At 38.7% G+C, this 25,146-nt stretch overlaps 1 protein-coding gene across 1 annotated transcript in view; it reads right to left on the reverse strand.

Annotated features, from left to right (window-relative positions):
* DNAH6 (dynein axonemal heavy chain 6) overlaps positions 1-25,146 on the reverse strand; it is a 218,960-nt gene that overhangs the window by 187,814 nt on the left and 6,000 nt on the right. The window contains exons 5-15 of the mRNA XM_075199102.1: positions 24,858-24,992; positions 23,084-23,207; positions 22,526-22,670; positions 21,222-21,390; positions 15,669-15,791; positions 13,631-13,831; positions 10,593-10,713; positions 8,440-8,591; positions 7,112-7,264; positions 5,048-5,299; positions 2,829-2,957 (exon numbers count right to left, since the gene is read on the reverse strand). Of these exons, the coding sequence (XP_075055203.1) occupies positions 2,829-2,957; positions 5,048-5,299; positions 7,112-7,264; positions 8,440-8,591; positions 10,593-10,713; positions 13,631-13,831; positions 15,669-15,791; positions 21,222-21,390; positions 22,526-22,670; positions 23,084-23,207; positions 24,858-24,992 (1,704 nt within the window). The remainder of the gene's footprint in view (positions 1-2,828; positions 2,958-5,047; positions 5,300-7,111; positions 7,265-8,439; positions 8,592-10,592; positions 10,714-13,630; positions 13,832-15,668; positions 15,792-21,221; positions 21,391-22,525; positions 22,671-23,083; positions 23,208-24,857; positions 24,993-25,146) is intronic.

A 25,146-nucleotide genomic window follows, 5' to 3' on the forward strand; every position in this document is an offset into this window, starting at 1 on the left:
AATTTAGCAACCTTTGCCAATACCACTAGTTTCATTGTCCCATTTTCTATCTGTATAGATAAAATCACCCATGAAGAGGATCCTACTGTTATTTTCTGCCAGTTCTGTTTATAATAATAATAGAATCTCAGCACAAATATTGATGCTAAGGTGGCTTATAACAAGCCCCAGTCTGTACTTTATTGCTGTCTGTTTCTCCATGTATACCTACCCAGAAACTGTCATCATTTTCACAGCTATCCTCCCGCTAAGCAGGTAAGGTTTAAGCCTAAACATGTTTTTACACATACACAAACCCCTCCCCATTTCCTACCCTTCCTAAATATTCTATATTATTCAAATTTCACTCTCTAGTCATGACTTTCATCCAGCCTGTCTCAGTTATACAGACCCACTGCTGTATATCACACAAAGAATCTGATTGGTTGCTATAGGCAACATCTTCACTTATTTAAACCCGCAGCTTGATAAATATGCCGCCTAATATAAAAAAAAAATATGTCCTTTTGAGGGGGAGAAAGAGGCTTTGTAAAGACTGGTGCAAGCTCTAAGGGCACCCTTGTTGGTGCCCCACCTCCACTGGGAAGTGTGGCTCCTCCCCACTGGCAACTGCTCTCCCACCTCTGCTGCTTCTTACCTTAGCAGGTCTTTGATTAAAACCCACCAGGACATAAATTACATTTTTGTCACATTTAAAGAACAAAAAGTTGCGCAGAATCTCCTAATATTTATTCGATGGATCAATGAGGATAGATAAAACATATAAAATAAGTGCACAATATATAATGCAATAAAAAAGATCAATTGAATAGATGTTCAAGCCACAGTTAAACCACAGGTGTTGATACAGATAATGTAATATAATTTTTTACTCATAAATACCCCTTGAGCCTGAGATGGTAATGGATATATAATATTATCCAGCTGATGTACTAATGTTATAATATCAAAATAAATTGACATAAATAACAGGGATATCCCTCCTGAATATTTAAACGGTCATGCATGCGTCTTTTAAATATAAAATCCACAAGAAATGCAGACAGTGGTCCAGTAATGAAGGATCATATATAAATATATATTTGCAGTCCAGAGTAAAGTTAGATTTCTTCGAATCCAAATCCTTCAGGGTTATGTATCAAATATCTTAATTTGTATATCACAAGTATATTTATAACGTCCATATACTTGTGATATACAAATTAAGATATTTGATACAAAAGACGCATGCATGACCGTTTAAATATTCAGGAGGGATATCCCTGTTATATATGTCAATTTATTTTGATATTATAACATTAGTACATCAGCTGGATAATATTATATATCCATTACCATCTCAGGCTCAAGGGGTATTTATGAGTAAAAAATTATATTACATTATCTGTATCAACACCTGTGGTTTAACTGTGGCTTGAACATCTATTCAATTGATCTTTTTTATTGCATTATATATTGTGCACTTATTTTATATGTTTTATCTATCCTCATTGATCCATCGAATAAATATTAGGAGATTCTGCGCAACTTTTTGTTCTTTATTTGTTACATCCTTATAGAGGTTTAACACTGCCTCTTTTTTAAGTTGCTGCATTTGATACCTAAATGTTTTTTATATATATATTCTCTTAATTTTTGTTTATTAGCGCCAGAGAAATAGGTTTTTTTGATTTTTGTCACATTGTCTAAAAATCTGTTAACATAAAATTTACATTAGCAATTACTACAACTAAGCTTGTCTTAATTTCTATGGTACCAACTTCGATTTATTTAGGTATATGAGTATTTCCTTCTCAGTGAGTGTGTTTTATTCTGAACTGACAGTCTAACAAAGTTCATTTGAATTTCACAAAGTCCGCTCCATAAAAAAACTCTTTCTGCACCACAGTGTTCATGGATGGGAACAATATGTGTGGGTAACAAGCAGTAGTGGCCTGGGCTAGTTGGTCTTAGTTAGCAACATATAAAACCACTGAAAGCCAGAGAGTGTTTGTCTTTTTTCCCAGTACATGTGGCTCTGTTCATGTGCCACTAAGAGCTAGATTTGGGGACAGTACCATAGTTTAATTAGATGATACTTTGGGTGCCGGGTTGTAGATCAATGCTTTCCCCAAACCTTGAGACTGGAGACTATAGCACAGACCTCTAAGGTCTTTTACTCATCTGCCAATTTGGGATAATTGTAAAAAACAAAATCCTAATTGACATCTCCATAGTACCACTTACAGTCTGCAGCTCCAGCTACTTTGCAGCTACTTCTTTAACTGTCAGCAGTGCTTTGTGGTCATGGGCTGGCTGGGCTGGCAGACAGGGGAGCATTCCCCCAACGCGTCAGTTCCATAGTAGGCTGCCTTGGGCTGGGTCACTGGGCTACCTGCATTTTCTTTCCTTTAAAATGTTCCTAATTGGCTGCTGAGCAGAGCCCCCCACCCACCACTACCACCACCGCCACAGGTTATTATAGGCCAGCTTGCCCCTGTTTGTGATCTAGCATGAAGAGACACAACTTCCCAATATAATCATTAATTTCTTGTCATTTGTGACGAGCTGCAATTGGAACAAAGTGAACATTTAAAAGAATATTGCAACTTGAATGTGGCTCCAACAAGCTGTACATTCATTAGCATTATAATCTGCTATTGCTATAGTCCTTTCTTTGGTGTTTTGTATTCCAGCCATACTCTACTCCAAATTATTGCAAAATGAAAATATGGCAGAGAATTTATACGTTATAAACATTCACAAAGGTAAAATCTAACATGTATATCTTATTATTAGAGTGTGTTTTAATTATTCCTGCAAATATAATATGAATTAAAGAACTTTACCTTAAAATTCTTTTGATATGTTTTGTATTGAAATGCACGTTTTTGTAATTCATCTAAAATGATCTGCAAGTCAGCCAATATTTGTTTCACTTTGGTTTGATCAGCCCCAATATCCAGTATCTGTGGATCCTATAAAACAAATCAAATCTGTTCAGCATAGATTGAGCTTCAAACATAAATGTGCATTAGATAATGATAGCAAATTACGGTAATTTTGTAAATGTATTATCATAAGATCTTATTAGGGTTGCTGTTTTCTGCAGTAGACAGCTGCACTTCATACATCTCAGCCAAAGATATCACACCAGTCAACTGCTTTGGTTTAACTAGCCGCAGCTAGTTTTATTCACCATATTCAAAACAAAAAACATAAATAAAAGGCCTTGCCTTTCCGGCACTAACTAAGCACAGGAATACTCTGTCTCAAGTGAGAGACCTTGTGTCCCACACACACACAAATTATACAGCACTTACTGGTCACAGTTTGCAGTGTCTCTCAGGGGGGATCTAAAATTCACCCCAGTTCTAATAGGTGCAAGGTGCAATTCCTGATTATCCAGCACTGACACAGGTAATTTGGAAGAACCCGGAAATGAGCCTTGTGCATGGAGCCCACCCGTCTCTCTCCATACCTAACCCCAGCAGGGCCCCTTACCATTTTTTGTTACAACTGAAGGCAATTTCTGGAAAGCTTTTTTCAACCACAAACAATCTCCCTGGGGTTTAAAAGCATACAAGAGAGACAGACTGGTCATGTGCCAATTTTCCAGTGCTTCCATCACAGAATATATATATATATATTATGAAAGCAGAGAGAACTGAAATTATCGTCGGGCAAGAAATGTTTTGTAATGTATTTTTTTTGGACCTTTTTGTGTATATATATATATATATATATATATATATATATATATATATATATATATATAACACATATATAATATATATATATATATATATATATATATATATATATATATATATATATATATCTATCCTCAATTGTTCAAAAAAACTGGCAGACCAGTACCTGCAAGCCAGAGTATAAAAAATTATAAGAGTTTTATTAGAAAGATGCAAAAAGTACCGAAAAAGTAAATAAAACAATACATTACAAAACATTTCCCGCTCAATGATCGTTTCAGTCCCCTTTGCTTTCATTTTACATATATATATATATATATATATATATATATATATATATATACATGCATTAGTATTTTAAAAAAATGTGATAATAGTGTGTATTTGCATCTGAAGATTGATTCTTCACTGTACCCAGGATAATTGATCTCATGACAGCAAAATATTATGTATTTAGAGACCAGGTCAATCATGGAAGGAGGAATTAAGTTTTAGAGAGCTTTCTAGGGAATCGAAATTACCATTTAATTCTAGAGGTAATCGGGAGACAGTAAATGGATTGGTTTAGAGGGAAAGCAAACATGAAATCCATGAAGGATGTTAAAGCGTTGTATGGCAACATTGATGATAGGCTGAGGAAAGTTAAGGTTAGAGGACATCAGTAAATTATATTATCAGAGAGTGAATTCATAGCTACATGGGTCCTAATGGATGCATGTAGAAGAAGCATGTTGTAGACATGTAGCACATGCAGAAGTGGCAGGACTGTGAAAAAAACAGAATAAACAGAATGTTGGGAGCAGAGTCAAAGATGATTCTAAAGCAGCAGATTTAGGCCGTGGACCTTACTGTTGCATTGTTATTGGTCAGGGAGACTTCAGGTCTGAACATGAATGAGTGTATGAACATTGTGTGCAATGATCATGTAGTCGGTAACACTACTACAGTGGCCCGCTTATGGGACCATCAAAATTGGGTTCACAAATAGGGTGTGGCATCTGCTGCTATTGGGGTGTAAGCACATAAAAATATAATGTATTGAGGCTCTTAATTATATTTTAGAAAACCATAATATGTTTAATAATTTTATGATCACAGGGTCACAACTGAATGTAGCCACAGTATTGAGATCTGATCTAATTGTAATTGCATTTATAAAGCTCCAAAGATTTGTTTTTAATACAGTGTATATATTATTCCTCAATGATTTTAAAAATATAAAAATAATGAAATCTACATGAATGTGTAGAATGTTACTGACTTGTTACCAATGTGTTTACTGAAGTTAAAGATAAAGTTTCTTTACATTAAACAGAATGAAATCAGCATATACATTAATAGATCATAAATTATACCTGTGACTGCTGCCTGACTTCCTTCACATCTTTGTTTAGTTCAGCAATGTCTTTGTCTAAAGAACGACTAAATCTCTCTATGCTGCCATCTCTCTCGCCTACAGACTTGTCAATGGCATTTCGAACAGCTATGATTGAAGACTTCAGAGTAGCAAACACTGCAAAATCTTCTGGAGGTGCAGGCACGCAGTAAGTGTCAATGAGCTGATACATCTGTGAGACAACATTGGACTCTTCTTCAAGAACGTCAATCTGAAAATGGATTATGAATCAGTCATGGATTTTTATATAAAACAGAACCGGTATCAGTCTGTAGCTAGTGTACAAGGCAAAAATTTCAAAGCATTATTTTCTTCTTTTATATTCCTTTGTTGGTTGGTCTGTGCCTGGGAAATGAACATATATATATATATATATATGTATATATATATATATATATATATATATATATATATATATATACACACATGTCACAAGAAGCCTTTTCATATACAACAGCTTATATTATTATAACTTAAAACTCACCTTAAAACCCACCTCTTCCTCAAAGCCTACCAGTCTTCCACCTAACCCTCTCTTCATGCTTGTCACTTCACCTCTCTCTCTGTCCCCTTGCTTGATCCTCCTGTGCTTGATCCCTACTGACTATATTTGTGCCTGCTGTCTGTTTGCACTCCCTTTATGATGTAAGCTCTTACGAGTAGGTCCCTCTTCCCTCCTGTCTCTATACCATTTCTTCTGCTCCAACTTCACTATAATTGTTATGCCTGGAGCGCTGCGAGTCTTGGTATTACTTGTTTATTGTATGTACTGTATTACCCTGTTTGGCCCACTGTTTGCATTGTGTACGGCACTGCAGAAAACATGTGGCACCTTATCAATAAATGATAATAATAATAATAATTTCTCCTATAGGCTGCCCCCTGTAAAGTTTTGTGTAATTATATACTCCACTTATTTTACACACAGCGTGGCCTGGCAGCTTCGAGATGTATGTTGCAGGATAATCCAGGCTGTTTCAGCTCTTAGTAAGATGGAACAAATGTCAGTGAACTTTCAATCCTGTACTGTGCAGAGCTGGATGCAGAATGAGTAGACCATTTGTGCAATTGCCACCAAATATGTCAGCTTTTACTATGAAGAGGTTGTTACCTAATGGTATTCCTCAATATTCTTTGAGGAAGCATTAGGCTTGGACTACACAGGTGATATTTCTCTATTTTAAAACAGCATTTCATGCCCAGTATTGCATAGCATTTATTGAGTCAGCCATTAATTGACTATTCTATTAGGCTCTACTGAGGAAAATATGCAATTGCAACAACAGGTGATTAAACAAGATCGTAGGATATTTTACATAGTACAGGACAATCACTCAACATCAGGAGAAAGAAAATAGCCCATGTAGCTTAGTATGTATAGTATCCATGCTATAGCTTCTTATCTTTTCTCTCTCTACACTCCATCACGCCGATAGATCATTGACCCACCATTGCTTCCCTACTTACTTTACGTGCTCCAATTCAATGGCATCAAGGTCTGCTCTCTGTGTACAATTGAAGTGGCTTCTGTACAGCTCCCTTCCCATTTACCCCTATCCTTTATCATGATCAGCCACCTGTGCTGAAGTGTGACTATTCTCTTTCTGGAGTTGAAATTAATATGTGGCTTATTTTCTCATCTATTAATTGCTCTGATATAATGCCAGATTCTGCAAGAGTCGCTCTGTAAGCTTATTAGCAAGACAGCAGTGCCACACCTATCAGCCTCTAATAAATGATTTCCAACACTAATCAACTTATATCTCCTATATCACTCTGCCAAAAAATAGAAACTGCCACAATGAAATGTGTGCTTAGCTGAAGGGCCTATTTTGTGAGGACTGAATATGTCTAGAAGTTGTCTCATTAATAAAACTTGTCAGTCTCGTGTTTTACATATGTCCTAATATCATTTGTTACATTATCTATTATCCATGGTCACTGAAGCTCTACCCATTTTATAAACAAACAGTAACAAAATAAAAGTGCAACTGCTTACTTCACAATCCGTTTCTTAACTTACCCGTTCTTGAATCTCATCCAAAAATATTAAAGTATTTACATATTCCAAGGTGGTAGAAGGAAAAAATTCAAGTTTGAATTGGGCATCTTGAGCCTCTGCTATGATGGCATCCAACTTTTTCTTAGCAAGAATAGGTAAGATCTCATTTATTGCCTATAAAATAGATATTAATATATCAAGCTAGGAAATGGCACACAAGAGATGTCTGAATAAGACCAATAAAGTGGTTGGGTTACTACAGCTTGGTATATGTTAAGAACTTTTTAAACTATGTTCACAGATTTACATACTGTATAATGTATCGTACTCCTAATAGTGGCGTAAAACTCAAAGTCATCCACACATGCAACCTTAACTGGCAGTAAATTACTGCATGCATGGGCCCTGAACGGCCAGCAAAATGGATGATTAAGGGTCTTTGAAAATGTATTGTTTACTTATTCTGTGTAGACAATCCAATCCTTTTCAAGGTGAGAAAGATCTCCTTTTTGTCATAAGATATGGAATGGTGCATCATTTATGCACTCATCTATCATTTATGCTATGTTTAAAACTAATATATCACTTTATCTATATGTCTACTGCAGTGCTTTCCGACTAGAAAAGCCCAAGGGATCGTAGCGCTGAAAATGCTGCCTGCAGACACAATGAAGTGAATGAGAATCATTCTTTCCTTGTCATAACAGGAGCAAATAAGCTTTCAAGATGCTGCATGCAACGAACGTTTTCTTGGGGGGTATTCAATTGTTAGCGAGATCCCCGGAAAAACGAGCGCTCAAAATGTATTAGCGTTAATACGGTAATATGCGCGTAAATACCGTTAATACGGTAGTTTACTCGCTGAATTTCATCTCGCAGCTCAGGGAGCTGCGAGATGAAATTCAGCGAGTAATTACCGCATTAACGCTAATATTTTTAGAGCGCTCGTTTTCCGGGGATCTCGCTAACAATTGAATACCCCTCTTAGAGTAACTTCTCCAGCACGACAAGGGATGAGCGATCCCCAGTCACTTCAATGTATCAGCACTAGTGCTGTTCAAGCTGGCAAAGTTTGAATTCTGTGGTGGAAAAGGCCGTTTCCCAAAACTGCAAGTTCAGGAGATACAATCTTCGGGTTCTGGTTTCATCATTGCGTGGAATGTCATTCCACACTGTATTTGTACATTTCATGGAACCTATAGGCTATGAATAGAGTGGAGTTGGGGCTGGACTGGGAACACATAAGGCCAAATTCCGCCAATTCAGACAACGTTTTGTATAATTCCACTTGCCAAACTATTCCCATAACCATTCTTTAGGTGAAATTGTTATGCTAGAATATGTCTTACCTCCAAACATCTCTTTGGTGAGGGAATTAATTTCTCTTTTAATGTTTTGGCATCTACTAGTAATAATCCTAGATTTCTTTTTTGTGTGATTGCCATAGCATCCTTGTGCTCTTTATGGTATTTCTCTAGTTGCTCAGCAAAGAAATTAATTCCTGTGTAGAAATAACAGAAGTAGCTTTCAGTTTGTTATATTTAAAAAAAAATACATATAGCTATTAGTCATTTCTTAGAAAAAAAAACAAAAAAACAGCGCAATAAGCAATAGTGAGGTAATTTAATTTATGCATATTTTGGAGCTGCAGTTTCTAGAAGATGTCCACATTTATGACTGTGTGTGGTTTTCATACTATTAATTATTGTTAAATTGATTAACTCACTAAATACTAAGGAGAAGTGCTGGTCCCCTTAGTGCATTCTACTCTCAGTTCTTCTTTTCCTGGAACTTATGTAGTTATAGAGTTACTCACGCTCAGTGTATTTTCACCCATGCTGTTCTTCGTGTGACAGGGCACAGGGCCTGTAGAATTTTGAAAATGAATAGCACTTGTGCAGATTGTCAAGGCACCACACACTGAACTGGACATGACATCTTGACAACCTGGACACACTCTGTTTACTTTCAAACGCCTCCAGGCTTTGTGACCCATGTAATGAATTGAACAGTGAATACACACAAGCAGAGTATAAATATTGAACTAAATTGGACTCTGGTAATATGATTATATCACAAGTAAACATAAGAATTGAATGGATGCAATTGTTGTACCCCAAAAAATATTTGGGTAGCAAAAGCATACTTGTAACAGGACTATTACCATAATAACAGTAATAGTGAGCAGGCCGCGTTACTATTTACAAATGGATTTCCACCTATATGACTGCAGATTTTGACTGTGTATGTATGCTAATAAGTAACCCCAGGGGCAGATTGGCCATACAACCTACCGGGACTGTTCCCGGTAGGCTGTTGGCCTCAAGAGGCCGCCGAATGTATTTTTTACTTCTTTTTTTTTTTTTTAAAAAAAAAATTGTGAGCGGAAGGGGTCAGTATGGTCGTGGTGGCTGGCCCCTCCTTCGGGACCAGCCACCTTTCTTAATGTGGCCGTGGCGCGGATCCCTGTGTCTGGCTGCTTCCTCCTATCAGAGCTATAGAAAGGAGTCACATGGGACATCACCTGTCACGTGATTTCATGTGACTCCTATCTATAACACCGATAGGATGAAGCAGCCACACAGTGTGTGAGTGTGATGGGGGGGCTTTTAAAAAAAAATATATATATATATATATATATATATATATATATTGTGTGAGGGGGGCTCTTAATATTAAGTGCAAGGGATGGAAGGGAGGGGGGGTTCTTAATATTAAGTGCGGGGGGGGGTGTAAGGGAGGGGGGTTCTTAATATTAAGTGCGAGGGATGGAAGGGATGGGGGGTTCTTAATAAAATGTTTGTGGGAGGTAGGCTATTAAAATAATGGTGGTGTTTAGGTGGGGGCTAATTATTTAATGGTTAATATTTTATTTTTGGGGCGATGGTGGGGCAATTTAATTTATTGGTGGGGCCTATTAATTTAAGATGGAGTAGCTTGAGGTCTATTAATTGAATGTGGTGCTGAGTTTGGGGAGAGGATGGCTATTTAGTAAATGTATATGCTATTGATTTAATGCCGGGCATAGTTGGAGTTTTCTAAATTTCATGTACCCATTTTTTTTCCAAATAGGGCCTCCAACATTCCAGGATCCTGACAAACAGCAACTGAGCTAAAGACACCAGCAGCCACAGAAGGTGAAAGTGACAAGAACAGGACACACGTATACAGGTACACACACTAGGCACACATACTCTGGGCACACACACGGGCAGGCACACTGGGTGCACGCACACATACTGGTCCCCGCCTACCATTTATTTGGCCCCGCCTACATGAGGCCACTTTCAGACTTTTTTCCAGGGCCACTTTAAGTTCCCAATCCGCCCCTGAGTGATCTGATTGTGATAAGCAAGTAACCACATGTAGTGATACAGGAGTAAAGAAAAAGGGACATTTTAGGAATGACGTTAGATATGTAGGATGGGGTATAGTAAGTTGGCAATGATATGTAACATGCCAGATAAAATAGTGACACCTATCAAATGAACATAAATCATACCATGGTCCTGTTCCTTTAATGCTGTCAAATTCAGACTTTCATTTTCTTTAAAGAACAAACGAAACTTTTCAAATGTGTATGCATATACGTTGGCTGTAAAAAATCCAGAGTGTATGGTTTCCTATTTCAGAAAGAGAAACATACAAGATTACATTTCAAAGAGCAGAGACTGCTGCTGGTAGACAACCACCTCGAATGACTCCACTTTTTAGAAGAAACAACAGTACACTAAAAAAAAAAATCAAATATAACATGTTTTGGAATTATTTTTAGTAACACTTCAATAGCCATTATATGCTGTGGGCTACTTCATTTCATCCTATTTCATGAAATGACATCAAATAAGGCTATTATTTTTTTCAGTACATATAGGACAATTACCAGGACCGGATTAACCTGAGGTCTAACTGGGATAGAGCCCATGGGCCTTGGGCATCTGGGGGCCCTTGAAACTACTTTTTTTTTTTATATAGCTGTAGCGCGGCCATCGACATTATTCATTACTGTCAGCTGGTCAAGGAGGGACCCTCCTTGATCTCCTCAGTACGTAGATCACTGCGGGCCGCGGAAGAACGCCTCCAGACAGGATGGATCAGGAATACGAGGTAAGCAGGGGGGGCCTCACAGTGGGGTGGGGGGGGGGGGGCTCACAGTATCCTTAGCCCTGGGGCATTCATTCCCTTAATTTGGCCCTGTCAATTAGTAAGTATAGAAAGCATAGGCTTAGTACAGTAGAGGCATATTCACATAACTGTAACACAGTCATAGACGCATCAGCAGTTATGCCTTTCAGTAGGTGGATCTCTTATGGGTACTGGAGGGTTGGACAATGAGATGCAATGATGATCATGACTATCAGCAGCACTATCTAGTCACTTCTGATTGGCTAATTGCATAATGGATTGACTAAGGGGCGCTCTCCCCTCCTGTCATCCCCGCTTGTCCGTCGGCAAAAAAAAAATAAATAGAAAAAAAACCTGGCAGTGCCCTCCTCACCCTCTGCTCCCTTCTCACTGCCAATGTCAGGGCGTGTGATGTCATCACGTCCTGACACTGTCAGTGAGGAGAGTACAGAGAGGAGCCGCACACAAATACAGCAAGAAGAGAAGAAGAAAAGGCTGAAGAGAAGAAGACAGAAGAAATGAACAGAAAGTAAGAAGGTCATAAAAAGCTAATTAAATAACGGAGGGGACAGCAATGTGGATGAGGAGAGGGGGGCAGTGTGTGATGGAGGAGAGTAGAGGAGGGCAGCAATGTGGATGAGGAGAGGGAGGCAACATTGTTGATGAGGAGAGGGGGGCAGCGTGTGATGGAGGAGAGGGGGGCAGCATTGTTGATGAGGAGAGAGGGGCAGCAATGTAGATGAGGAGAGCGGGTCAGCGTGTGATGGAGGAGAGGGAGGCAGCAATGTGGATGAGGAGAGGGTGGCAGCAATGTGGATGAGGAGAGGGTGGCAGCGTGTAATGGAGGAGAGGGGGCAGCAAGGTGGATGAGGAGAGAGGGGCAGCAATGTGGATGAGCAGAGGGGGACAGTGTATGATTGAGGAGAGGGGGCAGTGATGTAGATTAGGAGAGTGGGGCAGCATGTGATGGAGGAGAGAGGGGCAGCGTGTGGTGGAGGAGAGGGGGGCAGCAATGTGGATGAGGAGAGGGGGGCAGTGTGTGATGGAGGAGAGTAGAGGAGGGCAGCAATGTGGATGAGGAGAGGGAGGCAACATTGTTGATGAGGAGAGGGGGGCAGCGTGTGATGGAGGAGAGGGGGGCAGCATTGTTGATGAGGAGAGAGGGGCAGCAATGTAGATGAGGAGAGCGGGTCAGCGTGTGATGGAGGAGAGGGGGGCAGCAATGTGGATGAGGAGAGGGTGGCAGCAATGTGGATGAGGAGAGGGTGGCAGCGTGTAATGGAGGAGAGGGGGCAGCAAGGTGGATGAGGAGAGAGGGGCAGCAATGTGGATGAGCAGAGGGGGACAGTGTATGATTGAGGAGAGGGGGCAGTGATGTAGATTAGGAGAGTGGGGCAGCATGTGATGGAGGAGAGAGGGGCAGCGTGTGGTGGAGGAGAGGGGGGCAGCAATGTGGATGAGGAGAGGAGGACAGTGTGTGATAGAAGAGAGGGGGGCAGCAATGTGAATGAGGAGAGAGGGGGCAGCATGTGCTGCAGGAGAGGGGGGAAGCAATGTGGATGAGGACAGGGGGCAGCAATGTGGATGAGGAGGGGGGCAGCATGTGGTGGAGGAGAGGGGGGCAGCAATGTGGATGAGGAGAGGGGGCAGCAATGTGGATGAGGAGAGTGGGGCAGCATGTGATGGAGGACAGGGGGGTAGCAATGTGGATGAGGAGAGGAGGACAGTGTGTGATGGAAGAGAGAGGGGAAGCGTGTGATGGAGGAGAGGGGGGGCAGCAATGTGGATGAGGAGAGGGGGGCAGCATGTGATGGAGGACAGGGGGGCAGCAATGTGAATGAGGACAGGGGGGGAGCAATGTGGATGAGGAGGGGGGCAGCGTGTGATGGAGGAGAGCGGGGCAGCATGTGATGGAAGAGAGTGGGGCAGCTTGTGATAGAGGAAAGGCAGGCAGCATGTGATGGAGGAGAGGGGGACAGCTTGTAATAAGGGGGTAGCGTGTGATAAGGGGGCAGCGTGTGATGAAGGAGGGGGCACAATCAAAATAATTTGCCAAAATTGTAAAATATTATTACAATGAATTTATATAATTCATATAACAATTCATGTTTGCTGTTTAATGTATTTATTTGTATTACTCTCTTTATTAAAATGTATTATATGATTTGTATTAAATGAAAAAGCATTATTGAATGAACAAATAATTTATTAAAGATAAAAAAAAATTTGCAGGGGGGCGACAGACATGCGAACACCAGCCCTGGCCCCATGCTAAGTAGATTGTAAGCTCTTTCGAGCAGTGTCTTTTTGCTATATTCATTTTGTTCACTTTGATCTTTAGGTCAATGTCCCTTGTTTCCAGACTGACTTATACCTAGTAGCAAAACTATCAGATATATTTCATTTAAAACATACCTTTATTTGATAAACTAGAGACTGTAAATGCTTGTCATCTTCAAACATAGTACTTAGACTTGGTCCTTCTCCACAAGTCTTCTCCTCCAACTTGTTGTTAATAGTGGGCTGAGTAAAGGCATCAAAATATGGGTCTGGGACAAGGTTGGCCAATGACAAAACAGTTTCTTGAAATTGATCAACAACTTCAGCAATGCTATCCTAAAAAAATAGTGTTTTGTTTAAAATAAGAAATACATAATATTCATCATAAATCACACACTTTTTTCTCTGGACTAAAGATATATCTATGATCAATCTGGTACTGGTAGTAGGTTTGAACTATACTGTCATTCCAAATTTAAATGAATGATGCTTTTAAAACATTAAATAGGTATCTGTCTAGTTGACTGTGCATGACATTAACCAAGAAAACAATAGTGCAGCAAAAAAGCTTGTTTCTCTTTTGTAATGTCTGATAAGGTTTTTGGGCCCTGTTGTATCTGGTTTATGTCTCTGTGCAGAGATCTGCATGGATAAGCATGGCAAGATGACATGTTTTGCAAAGGAGCAATTATTTTGCTGCAGATGATTGATGTGCCAAGGTAGATAGCGCCATTCCTTGTTTATATCTATCTAGTCACAATCATACTTGGCTACTCTCCCAGAATTTCCGAAGAGTAGGCAAAACTCCCGGACCCTGTAAAATGCCAAAAGTCATGGCATTGAATAGCGAGGGGCGGAGCCTAATCACGTCATTAAGCCCTGCCCCCCGTTATTCAATACCTCAAATTTCTGTATTTTATAGTGACATAATGACGTCGTCACGCCCCCCTCCTACCCTATGTCACATGATCTGTACTCCAATCTCCCGAAGTACAGATTTAAAAAGTAGGCAAGTATGGTCACAATTATGAGCATGCCTGCACTTATAATGCCAGAAAGTAAACTGTGTTATACAGATACAGAATAGAGTTAAAATGCACAACATATAGTGCAATGTTGACATTTCTAATTTTCCAAAGCTTTTCTCTCTGCAAAACGATTCCTGCCCTTAACAATCAAAGAGTTGCTAGAGGCAGGGTAGAGCAGAGTTGCAGTTTGCATCAGCTGCCTGCCCACCTGCCTAGTGTAGCAGAGGCAAAAGTGGAAATTGTCAGAAGCGCTATTTGAAAGCAATAGTTAACCGTTGGCGTGTGAAGAATATTAAAAATGCTGGATTGACAGAAAATGGTAATCGGGGCCCCTGAGTGCTCACCAGTTACCAAGTGAGTGATCTGGTTCTGGTGGTGAGGGACACATCACTCAGCTGTTGCTAAAATAGCAGAAGACCTAGTGGCTCTAAGGCTTGATGGCCAATTATAGAACCTGCGTCGGATCTTTCCTGCTATGGAGAATGACATGTAGGAACAAAAGTGATCAGCAGAGATCCTGGTTAAATATGCATGAATGGTGGGAGAACCAGGTGAGGGACACCTACCTACGTACTATTGTTGGAAAGGGAGTGGTTTATTACAGCGCATATTTAAAGTGGAAACCTGATTTATTGTTAGAAATATTATGACATTTGCAAATTAAGACAGTCCAATTGCCCCTATTCTTATGTGAGATTGTAAGACCTGAATGAGAATTAAATAAATTATACTTTGGGAGAAATTGGAAAAGTCAAATTTAAATATGTTAGTAGGCAATGATTTGGCTTTTGAGACCCTGCACAGAAACGAGTTGCAGACCACACACTACTGCACTATATGAGGCATGCAGATTTGCACTCCTCTGCCTACTTGTAAAGTACTCCAGTGGTGCTAACTTTTATAAACGTTATAATCGTTTGTAGACATGTTTGTAGACTATACCCCTAAATGAAAATTATTTTCTGACAGCAGACAAGTGGTTGTTGTAATGCAGTGGTTCCTAATCTTCACCTGCTAGTTTAGCACTGTAACACACAAATATGTAGAAAACACAGTGTTTTTGGAAATACAAACAGCACAGTAATTAAGACATAGGGACAACGTAACATTGTGAGTTTCTTGTGATATCAAAAAGTGAAACAAACCTGAAAATCATCCAGTGATGGTTCAAAATATAATGAGTTAGTATCAAGAACTATCTCTGTGAGGAACATTGGCACAGGGTCTTCTTCTGCTGGAGCACCAGACAGTGGAGGTACTACTGCAGCCTATTAAAATACAGCAAACAGAAGTGCATTTTTTTTATTAATTAGCAAATTTAAACAAAAGTGAGAAAAGAGATACAAATATACAGTATTTCTTTAATATTCCATACATTTGTTAGCTGAGTAGTGGTTGTTTTTGTACTAATAAAATCCTTCTCACTGTCATCAAGACCCTTATAGCTACTATCATCTCAATACTGAGAAAAGGTACCACCGACTGGCTACTGTCCCTGGAGCTCATGGTCACAATTGTTCCCTGGGGAGCCATAGCCACGACCCCCACCTCCAGCACAGACTAAACATTGTAGGGATAATCCAGAACAGTGGGGTGGCTTCCAGAAACCGGGACAACTTGAAAAAAAGACAGATAACGTGGAGTTTTTGAGTTACGCACTTTGTTTGTATAGTTGATCTGTCCTTCTTTAAGCAAAGTGAATGAGATGTGTTAATGAGTTCAGAAAATAGTTTGCACAAAATCAAACCTTTTATGTCACTTTTGCTGCAGTGCTATAGAGACCCAAATCTCTAAACCAGAGACTGTATAAAAATCACAGAGTAAGTTGAGATATATTTATTTACTTCTGACTAACTTAATGATGGATAGTATAGACAATTATACCATGTCATTGTTTCTTTCAGAACTGCTAATTGACCTTTAATTATTATTATCATCACTTATGTTTTCAAGTGAGCTACTGTTTTGTAATTATATTTGTTAAAGGTAGGGTAATATTGGGTTGAACAATTTAAAATGATGACTCAAGCATCTATTTTTTTTAGTGAAGAATGCCATTTATAGAGAAAAAATATAAGTCATATAATTCTTAATTTTAACTTGTCCACATATAAATGTTGCTGACAAATTACCTGGGTGTAGTCCAATGTATCCGTACAGAAATGAAAAATGTAGCCATATACAATCAAGCATTTAACCTTGCCAATCACATCACAGTGATTTCAATTTGGCAAGGTAAAACTGCTTAGCATTTAATACTGTAGCAACCTGTGGTTTTCTTTTTAATGGAATTAAACTCTTCTCTCCTCAAGACATCTTCATCAATTTCCCAGAAGTGACTGGGTTGCTACAGCCACTGGAAAATTTAGGAAACTTTCCAAAAAGAATGCAAAAAACCTTCCATATCGGTAACTTTTTAAATGAAAAAGTCAAGGATGGGGGAAGAATCTTAGAAAGCATTTTATTGGTGAGTCATATTCCACTGCATTAGTAAATTAAATGGATTACCTGACAGTCTGCATTATATTTGCTCGAGTTGGAGAGCCACAGATTACCAATGTGACGAAAAGGGACTGCAGTTACCATCCCCCATCCATCACTATAGACTAAGAGACTGTATTTGAACTTGGATGTTAAATTCCCTGGTGCGAAATATATAGTACATCAATAGAAAAGAGGATTTTTTTTAGAAATAGATTTTACAGTGAGTAAAAAGTCCTTTTTTCTGCCATTAGTGGACATTGTGAGACATAGGGGAAATACCAAAGCTGCCCCTGCCGCTGCTCTGGAACAGCTGCATGCAACACCTTACACCTAAAGCTGGCATCATGGCATTATGAGATGCAAAGCCCTGTAACTAACAAAAGCCCATGTCGCAGCCCTGCACAACTGCTTGGCTGTAGCCCTGTGACACGCAGCCCACGAAGCACCAACAGCCTTGGTGGAATGAGCTCTCAAACCTACTTGCACCAGTCTAGCCGCCTGGACATAAGCCAAATGAATAGTGGACATAAGTCAACAAGCAATGGATTGCTTAGATGCCAGTCAACCACGCTTGCGAGCATCATAAAGGATGAAGAGGTCATTAGTCTTATGTACAGAGCTTGTTCGGTCAACGCAGCACCTAAGGGCCTGGATCACATCCATAAAATGTAGGGATATATGAAAAGACTGGGACCGTAGACTGAAAACCGGAACAACAATCTCTTGGTTGAAGTCAAACTGAGAGACGACCTTAGGCACAAATGAGGGTTTAGTGCAAAACACTGCCCTATCAGGGTGGAAAATTAGAAAGGGAGGTTTGCAGCAGAGCGTCCCCAATTCAGACAAGAGACGAGCAGAGGAAATGACGAGTAAAAACACCACCTGTCATGTCAAATATAGGAGTTTCACTGAATCTAAAGGCTTGAAATGACCCTTAGTAAGAGCCCTGATAACTAGTTTAAGATCCCAAGGCTCTACAGGATGTACAAAAGAGGCTGAGCATGTAGACCCCCCTGTACAAAGGTCTGAACATTGCTCATAACTGCCAACTTGTGTTGAAAGAAAATTGAGAGAACCAAAACCTGCAATTTAAGAGAAGAAAGATGCAGACCTCTATCTAAACCTTCCTGCAAGAAAGACTGCAGAAGGGAAAGACTAAAACGGGAAGTGTAAAAACCGTGACTCTCATACCACAGGAAGTAAACCTTCCACACCCAATAATAATTTGCAGAGGAATATGGTTTCCTTGCCTGAATCATGGTCCTCACCTTATGAGAGAAATCCTGAGCCCGAAGAATCAGGGTTTCAGTAGACATGCCATCAATGAATGACGATTGAAACATTGGAAATGATGATGGCCCTGGAGTAGAAGATCTGAGGAAAGATACAACCGGTAAGGTGTACTTACCGTCATCTCTAGAACGATTGAGTACCACGTTCTGCGCGGTAGTCTAGGCCTCGCAGAACATCGTGCAGACCAGCATGGCGTTTCCCTTGCATTCCCCTTTTAAGATTTAGATTTAGAAGTACACGCGGGATGGAGCATGGGAAACAGATAAACCAGACAACTTCACCATGGAATCTTCATGGCATACATATACCCTGCTGCTGAATTATGGAATTTTGAGCAGAAGAGAGGGACTCTGAAGTTCAGATGTGACGCCATGAGGACTATTTCTGGCTAACTCCAATGTTAAAGCAGAAGGGGTGAAGACCTCCTTGTGAAGGGATCATTCACCTGGGATCCTGTTGTGGCTGAGGAAATTGGCTTCCCAGTTCTCCACCCTCGGGATGAATATGGCCACACAAGACATGATCTTCGCTGTCCCTTGCATTGCCATGGCACTGCGTGTTTCTCCCTTATGGGTCAGGTAATCTACAGCCATATCGATGTCTGATTGCATCTTCAGGGGTCTCCGAACAGAATCCACTAACCCTGAACCAATGCCCTGTATATTGCTCTCTGGAAAAGGTCCCTGCGATGCTCAAAATATAAAATTAAAATTAAAGTGAGAATAAAATTAATAAATAATTCAATCAAAAACAGTTTAGGCAGGAGCCCAAAATAAAAAGCCCTACCTCCTAAACACTTTAACTACAAAGGGAAGTTCTGGGTGTTCAGCATTCATCAGAGCTTGGTGTAGAAGTTTTGACTACTACCAGCTACATTGTGATTCTCTCCTGTGATTCTACGTAAACCTATGCTGTGATCTTGCTGTTGTATGCATCTAATAGCGGACATTTTACTTCAGAGAAATCTCTCCGCCATCGGGAGCTGCTCATGAGTCTATTCACTTGGTGTCCCTGAATGAGCAGCGCGACTGAGGTTTAGGCTCCCTCCATGCTGGTGGAGAGCTTGTGGCCAGAACCATTAAGAGCAAGAGACAGAATACTCAGCTACACCGGGGGCATTGTGTCTTCAGAAATGTATTTGCAGCCTGGCCAGAAGGCACTTTGCAATCACTCCCAAGGAAACTGCACCCCTAGTCACAGTATAGAAACTACATCTTGGTCAGACACAAGGTAATCTCAGCATACTGGTTTTGCACCCATTGGATCACCATAAGAAGTGCATCAGGACCACTTGCAAAGTTACTTAACTTGGCCTGGGAATTGTAAAGCTTAGTCTGGTCAGGCAATTGCTATTGAACTCTATAGCCATTGCTATATTATTAACTCTGGGATGTTGTGAGATCTGATGACCTTTTGGGTGTTTTTTTAATTGTGTTTTATCCTTCTTCTACCTATTGTTTTACAGTTGTGTTTTTGCATTTCTGTAAAAAAGATACTGTTGTATCTTCGATCTCTTCTTGCCTGTGTTATCTAGAACCCCTATATATGAGAGTTATCTATTGGACAATTCCCTCTGCTATCAGTACAGCTAACCCTGGAATACATCCCGTGTCACCTACATTGACATATCTAGTTGCCTAAACACACCACCTTAAGAACAGGAGAGTGTAAAATAACCAGTATTTTCCTTACATGTAACATTTATAATTATACCTAGGTACTAAGCACCATGGGAAATCACCTGTGGCAAATTGAGATCCTACCCATAATGGCCATCACAAGCAACTTCCAAGGGTACTTTTTTGTGCAATATTTAACTACATAATGTTGATTGTTTTCAAAAATTAATTTTATATTACCCAATTTTTAATAATATATTTAGAATAAGAAATCAGACTTTTTAACACTTTAGATATCATACTTTCAGAAAACATGGGTATGTGGAACATTTTGGGATAGGAAATTTGGTATTTTTTGGTGTGCATTTCCATATAAGCACTATTGGATTTGGGGGCTGTTCACACATGGTGTGGAAAACAAACATGAATGTTATCAATAAACCATAAAGAGTCCAGAATATTTTTTTTCAATGTATGCTACTTTTAACCTGTTGACCTAATTGTTATTCATATAGTGACTTTAACTTTTGAGAAACGTAATTGTATTTCTTTATTTAGGCAAAATAACTTCAGATAGTATGTGAAATTTAATTAAAGTGAACTATGAATAGAAGTAGAATGTGTCTGGGATAAAATATATAACTACACTTTGTAAAGTAGTGGTTGAAGTGGGAATTTAGATGTGGCGGTATGGAAAATGTAAGTGAAAGGAATTTAATAGTTTTACTATGAAGGCATTAGCAGAAGTGGTGGTATGGCATATACCACTGTATATCAGCCATTTTGACCACTGGTATAAAGACTAAAATGTCCACAGGAATGAGGCTTATACTGATCTATTTCATAATCAGTAAGACGAGTCCTAGGGTTATATTTACTAATCTGTGGGTTTGAAAAAGTGGACATGTTGCCTATAGCAACCAATCAGATTCTAGCTTTCACTTTGTAGAATGTACCAAATAAATGATAACTATAATCTGATTAGTTGCTATAGGTAACACCTGCACTTTTTCAAACCTGCAGTTTAGTAAATATATCCCATGGACTCCTAAAAGTGGAAGCATTCTGACAGCAGCATTGTTTTACCTTTATATTTTATGTGGACTACTTCTTGGCAAATAATAATCCAAAGACAAAATGGAGACACAGCACTAATTGGCCAAAATAATGATACTGAAATACATAATCTAAACTTAGTGCTTTTCACAAAAAAAGATACATTTTCAAGTATTATTAATAATTGGTTCATTCAAACCATATGGTTGTACTTTTTCTAATATAATATATTTGTAATGTCTTTACCTTTTTGGCTTTTGCTTCTTGCTTTAATTCAGTATTCCAGGCCTCTATCTCTGCATGAGATGGGGTAAACTTCATCTTTTCCACCAGGTAGTTCAACAAAGATGAAACTGAGTTGACTGCCAGGATATGCATGGTGTTCACTATCAGGTAATCAGCTAATCGAATAAAGCTTTGTAAAGGAAAAATAAATCTTATTAAACCTCTTTTTTTTTTTACAGAATGTGAATGATCCTAAAATCAGCAACTGTATTATGTATATAATATTTAGTAAAATATTTTACAAGATTTTTTTCTTTTCCCCTCCTTTAAAACCTAATTTTATTATCCTCATCAATCATTAGTCACAGTGTTAAGCTGGTCACATGAATGGCAGTATCACTGGTGATACAACTTCTGCTTGGCCAGCCAATGAATGGCCAGCATAAGTCCATTAGTGAAGACATGCCTTAGCAGTCTTTTATCCTTCCCTTTATCATAAATCCTCACATCACTGTCCACAAGACTTCTTCTGTGCTGCACCGATTCTCTTCTATGCTCTTTCCCAGCATATCACACTGTCCCCTAACCATAAAAGATTTAAGTGGTCACCGAAAATATAATTCCTTAGCAAAAATTGCTGCTAAATATTCTCCAGCTTCAGTTATTTAGACCCTTATCAACCCCACAGCTTACTAGACTATACATATCTTCATGTTATGTCCTAAATCTTGATTTTCATCTGCGTTGTCATCCTGAATGCAGCCCTATATGTTCATATATGTTTGATCCACTGCTCTTAACATTAGCTTGTGCCTTTTGTATCTCTTGATTTTGAAGTCTTGATTTTATGTGTTGCTAATAATATATGTTTGTTTTATGTCTTAACTGTTGTGGAATATGTTGGAACTTTATAATAAGAATATCAATAATAATAAAAATTGTTGCTACTTGCTACTTCTTCCTTGCACAATTCATTGACCACTTCTTGTTCTTCCTTCCACCAAATTATCAATAGAGAGGAATTTTATTTTCTCTGTCTAACGGTACAAGAAAGTGTTCAGAATGTAAAAGGTTCTTCGTTTTTGACTATGAAGTGGTCTGTAAAAATACCACTATATAGATCATTTTGAATGTTTGTTCCAATGATTGGTCCCAGTGCGCATTACTACAAAGACAGTGGATCCTTAATGCTGTTGAAATGACCGTTAGTCTCTTCTCATTTATCACTTATGCTCTACCAGTTGATAGTTTGAGAACAACTGCTGTACAATGAAATGGCTTACAGCTATTAATGTAAATTAAGCGCTACAGGTGTATATACTGACCATGTTAGCCGTCTGCAGTGTGACCTCTTGTTGGCCTGTTCTGTGTAAGTCATTTTGTCAGAAGATTCTCCAAAAAAGTTTCCATCAAAATCAGGAAGAACCAGTGCATCAGACACTGCAGGTCCCGGTTTCATAGTTATTAGGTCTTAAAGAATAAACAAATTAGAAGCAATTTCTAGCAAAAAATAGAAAGAATGTGTGGATGTATATGTAATTTTAGCAATGGATTACATAATTTTGCTACTACAATTTAATGAGCCAGGTACTCAAAGGGTAGCAGATTACATATTTTTTATTTTATATTTTTCCATTTTTCATCCAAATTTAAAAACTGCATTCCTAGGTATATTTACTAAACTGTGGGTTTCAAAAAGTGGAGATGTTGCCTATAGCAACCAATCAGATTCTAGCTGTCATTTTGTAGAATGTACTAAATAAATCATAACTAAAATCTGACAGAGATAAAGGACTAATAACAAAGGCAATATACGATTCACAATTTAATCAATAAGAATAGATGAACGTCACATATACAGAGTGCTTGTGATTTTACTTCACCTGGGTTCTCTGAATCATTCAGGTAGTCATCTGGTGTAAAATCAGCTTCCAACAAAGCTGTTCGACTAGCACTCCTGACAACTTCTTTAGCTAGATCACGGAACTCAGATAAACGGTTTGCAGCCTGAGGGATATAACATTAAAACATTTTGTATCAGAAATAATTGGATTTCAAAAGCTGGATCAAAAAGGAGAAGCATCGGTTTTAAAAATATATTCTGTCTAAAATATGGTAAAAATATTTTAGTAATATTTATTTATTAATTAAAAAATAGATTTATGTTTATTTTTCATTGGGACTTTATCCCATGTCAACAGTTAAAGGTGGATAATACAATACTGGGGTTTGGCTTGTACTATTCACAAGTGAAGACAGGAAAGACTTGAAATTCAGTTTACTTGTGATTTATGTGCCATATACAATAAATCTGCCCATCACCAGAGGTATATATATATATATATATATATATATATATATATATATATATATATATTGTATAATACTGATTCTTAACTAATACTTCGCCAATGCCTTTATCCATTTAGGATACACACAAAAGTTTGTGAAAGCCAATAATCAAGGTTAGAAGAAAAAACTCAAGTCCAAAATAATAATGGCACCCATGGATGCTGGGATATTAGCTGCAGAATCACAAAATTGGCCTGTTATCATCAGGCTGATTCACAATAATAATCGTACTGTATTGGGTCATTATTGGGTATGCCCATAATGTTCGATAAACAACTAGATCTTGTCCAATTTAACTACCCTCGTGTATGGTCAAATCGGACAGTGATCCTGTCTCTTTAAGGTTGGACTGAGCGGCAGGATCACAGCATGTACAGCAGCTTAAAGGACAATGGTACACTCTGTGCTGTGCCTTAATTCAATGTTTGTCAGGTTAAACTGGAACAATCTTATCAGCATGTCATGATATGATGTGTTGCAGGGGAAGATTTATCCTTTGCTGAAAGCAAATCTATAGTTTTAGATCTCTGACACATATCAAATCCATGGCAAAAGATTTGTCTGAAAACAAGTTCTAATGAGAGTAAAATTGATCACACATATTACAATCTGATTGGATTGATTTATCACAGTCCACCTGGACAACCTTCTCTACAATATCTGACCACATGTCATTTGAAGCCAGCACAACTAACAGCTGTACATCAGTCGTTAATGGTAAAATCCACCATAAGTACCATGCAACACATAACTGTACTTCGATAGGCAGCATGGCCTTTCTGACTATGCTTTGTCTTCTTTTTACAAGTGACATCAAAGCCTGTACAACAGTAAACCCTATGATGAGATAGTGATGTCTTCTTACTAGCTACCCAGATTATATTACCAAAGCAGATTATTAATGTGTCACCATGACAGTGTAAGTAGACACAGCATATAGTATTGCCACATAAACTTAAGTAACAAAAATATCCAGCGCTCACAATATGTTTGAAATTGTCTTCTCAACAATTACCAAAATGACTATTGAGAAATATGAGCCACGTCCATGGATTACCCATCTTGGACACTTACTCTCAGAGATCATAATGGTGAGAACACTATACACAGCCTCAACTGAAATGGCGCTACTCTGCAATGGTAAAAAGAGATTGTTTGATGCACCTATGTGAGGCTCCTGGATTCTAAAATGCTAACCACTGCTGTTCTGTATAATGTAATCCCTTCAGAACAGACAAAGCCTTTTTTAACCAAGCAAGTCCTCTGAGCAATAAAAGTGAGAAGTCTTTATATTGTATACTGTACCTCTTCCAGCTGTTTGAATTGATTGTCTGTGAATTCTTTCAAAGTATATGTGTAGCCTTTCTCAATGCGGCACAGGCCCATGTCACTGATTCGGAAACACATTTCTTGTATATTAAGGAGAGCAGGACGCAAAGACTGGAGGAACAAAAAACATAGCACATTTGTTCTAATGATTAAAATAAATCATATATAAGTGAGAAAAGAAAGCAACTGTAATTACTTTTCAATACTATTTTAGGTCCAATATTCAGGAATAGGGATGGAATATAATAAAAAGTACACAAAATTA

The sequence above is a fragment of the Mixophyes fleayi genome, chromosome 1 (assembly GCF_038048845.1).
Source record: "Mixophyes fleayi isolate aMixFle1 chromosome 1, aMixFle1.hap1, whole genome shotgun sequence".
Taxonomy (NCBI): domain Eukaryota; kingdom Metazoa; phylum Chordata; class Amphibia; order Anura; family Limnodynastidae; genus Mixophyes; species Mixophyes fleayi.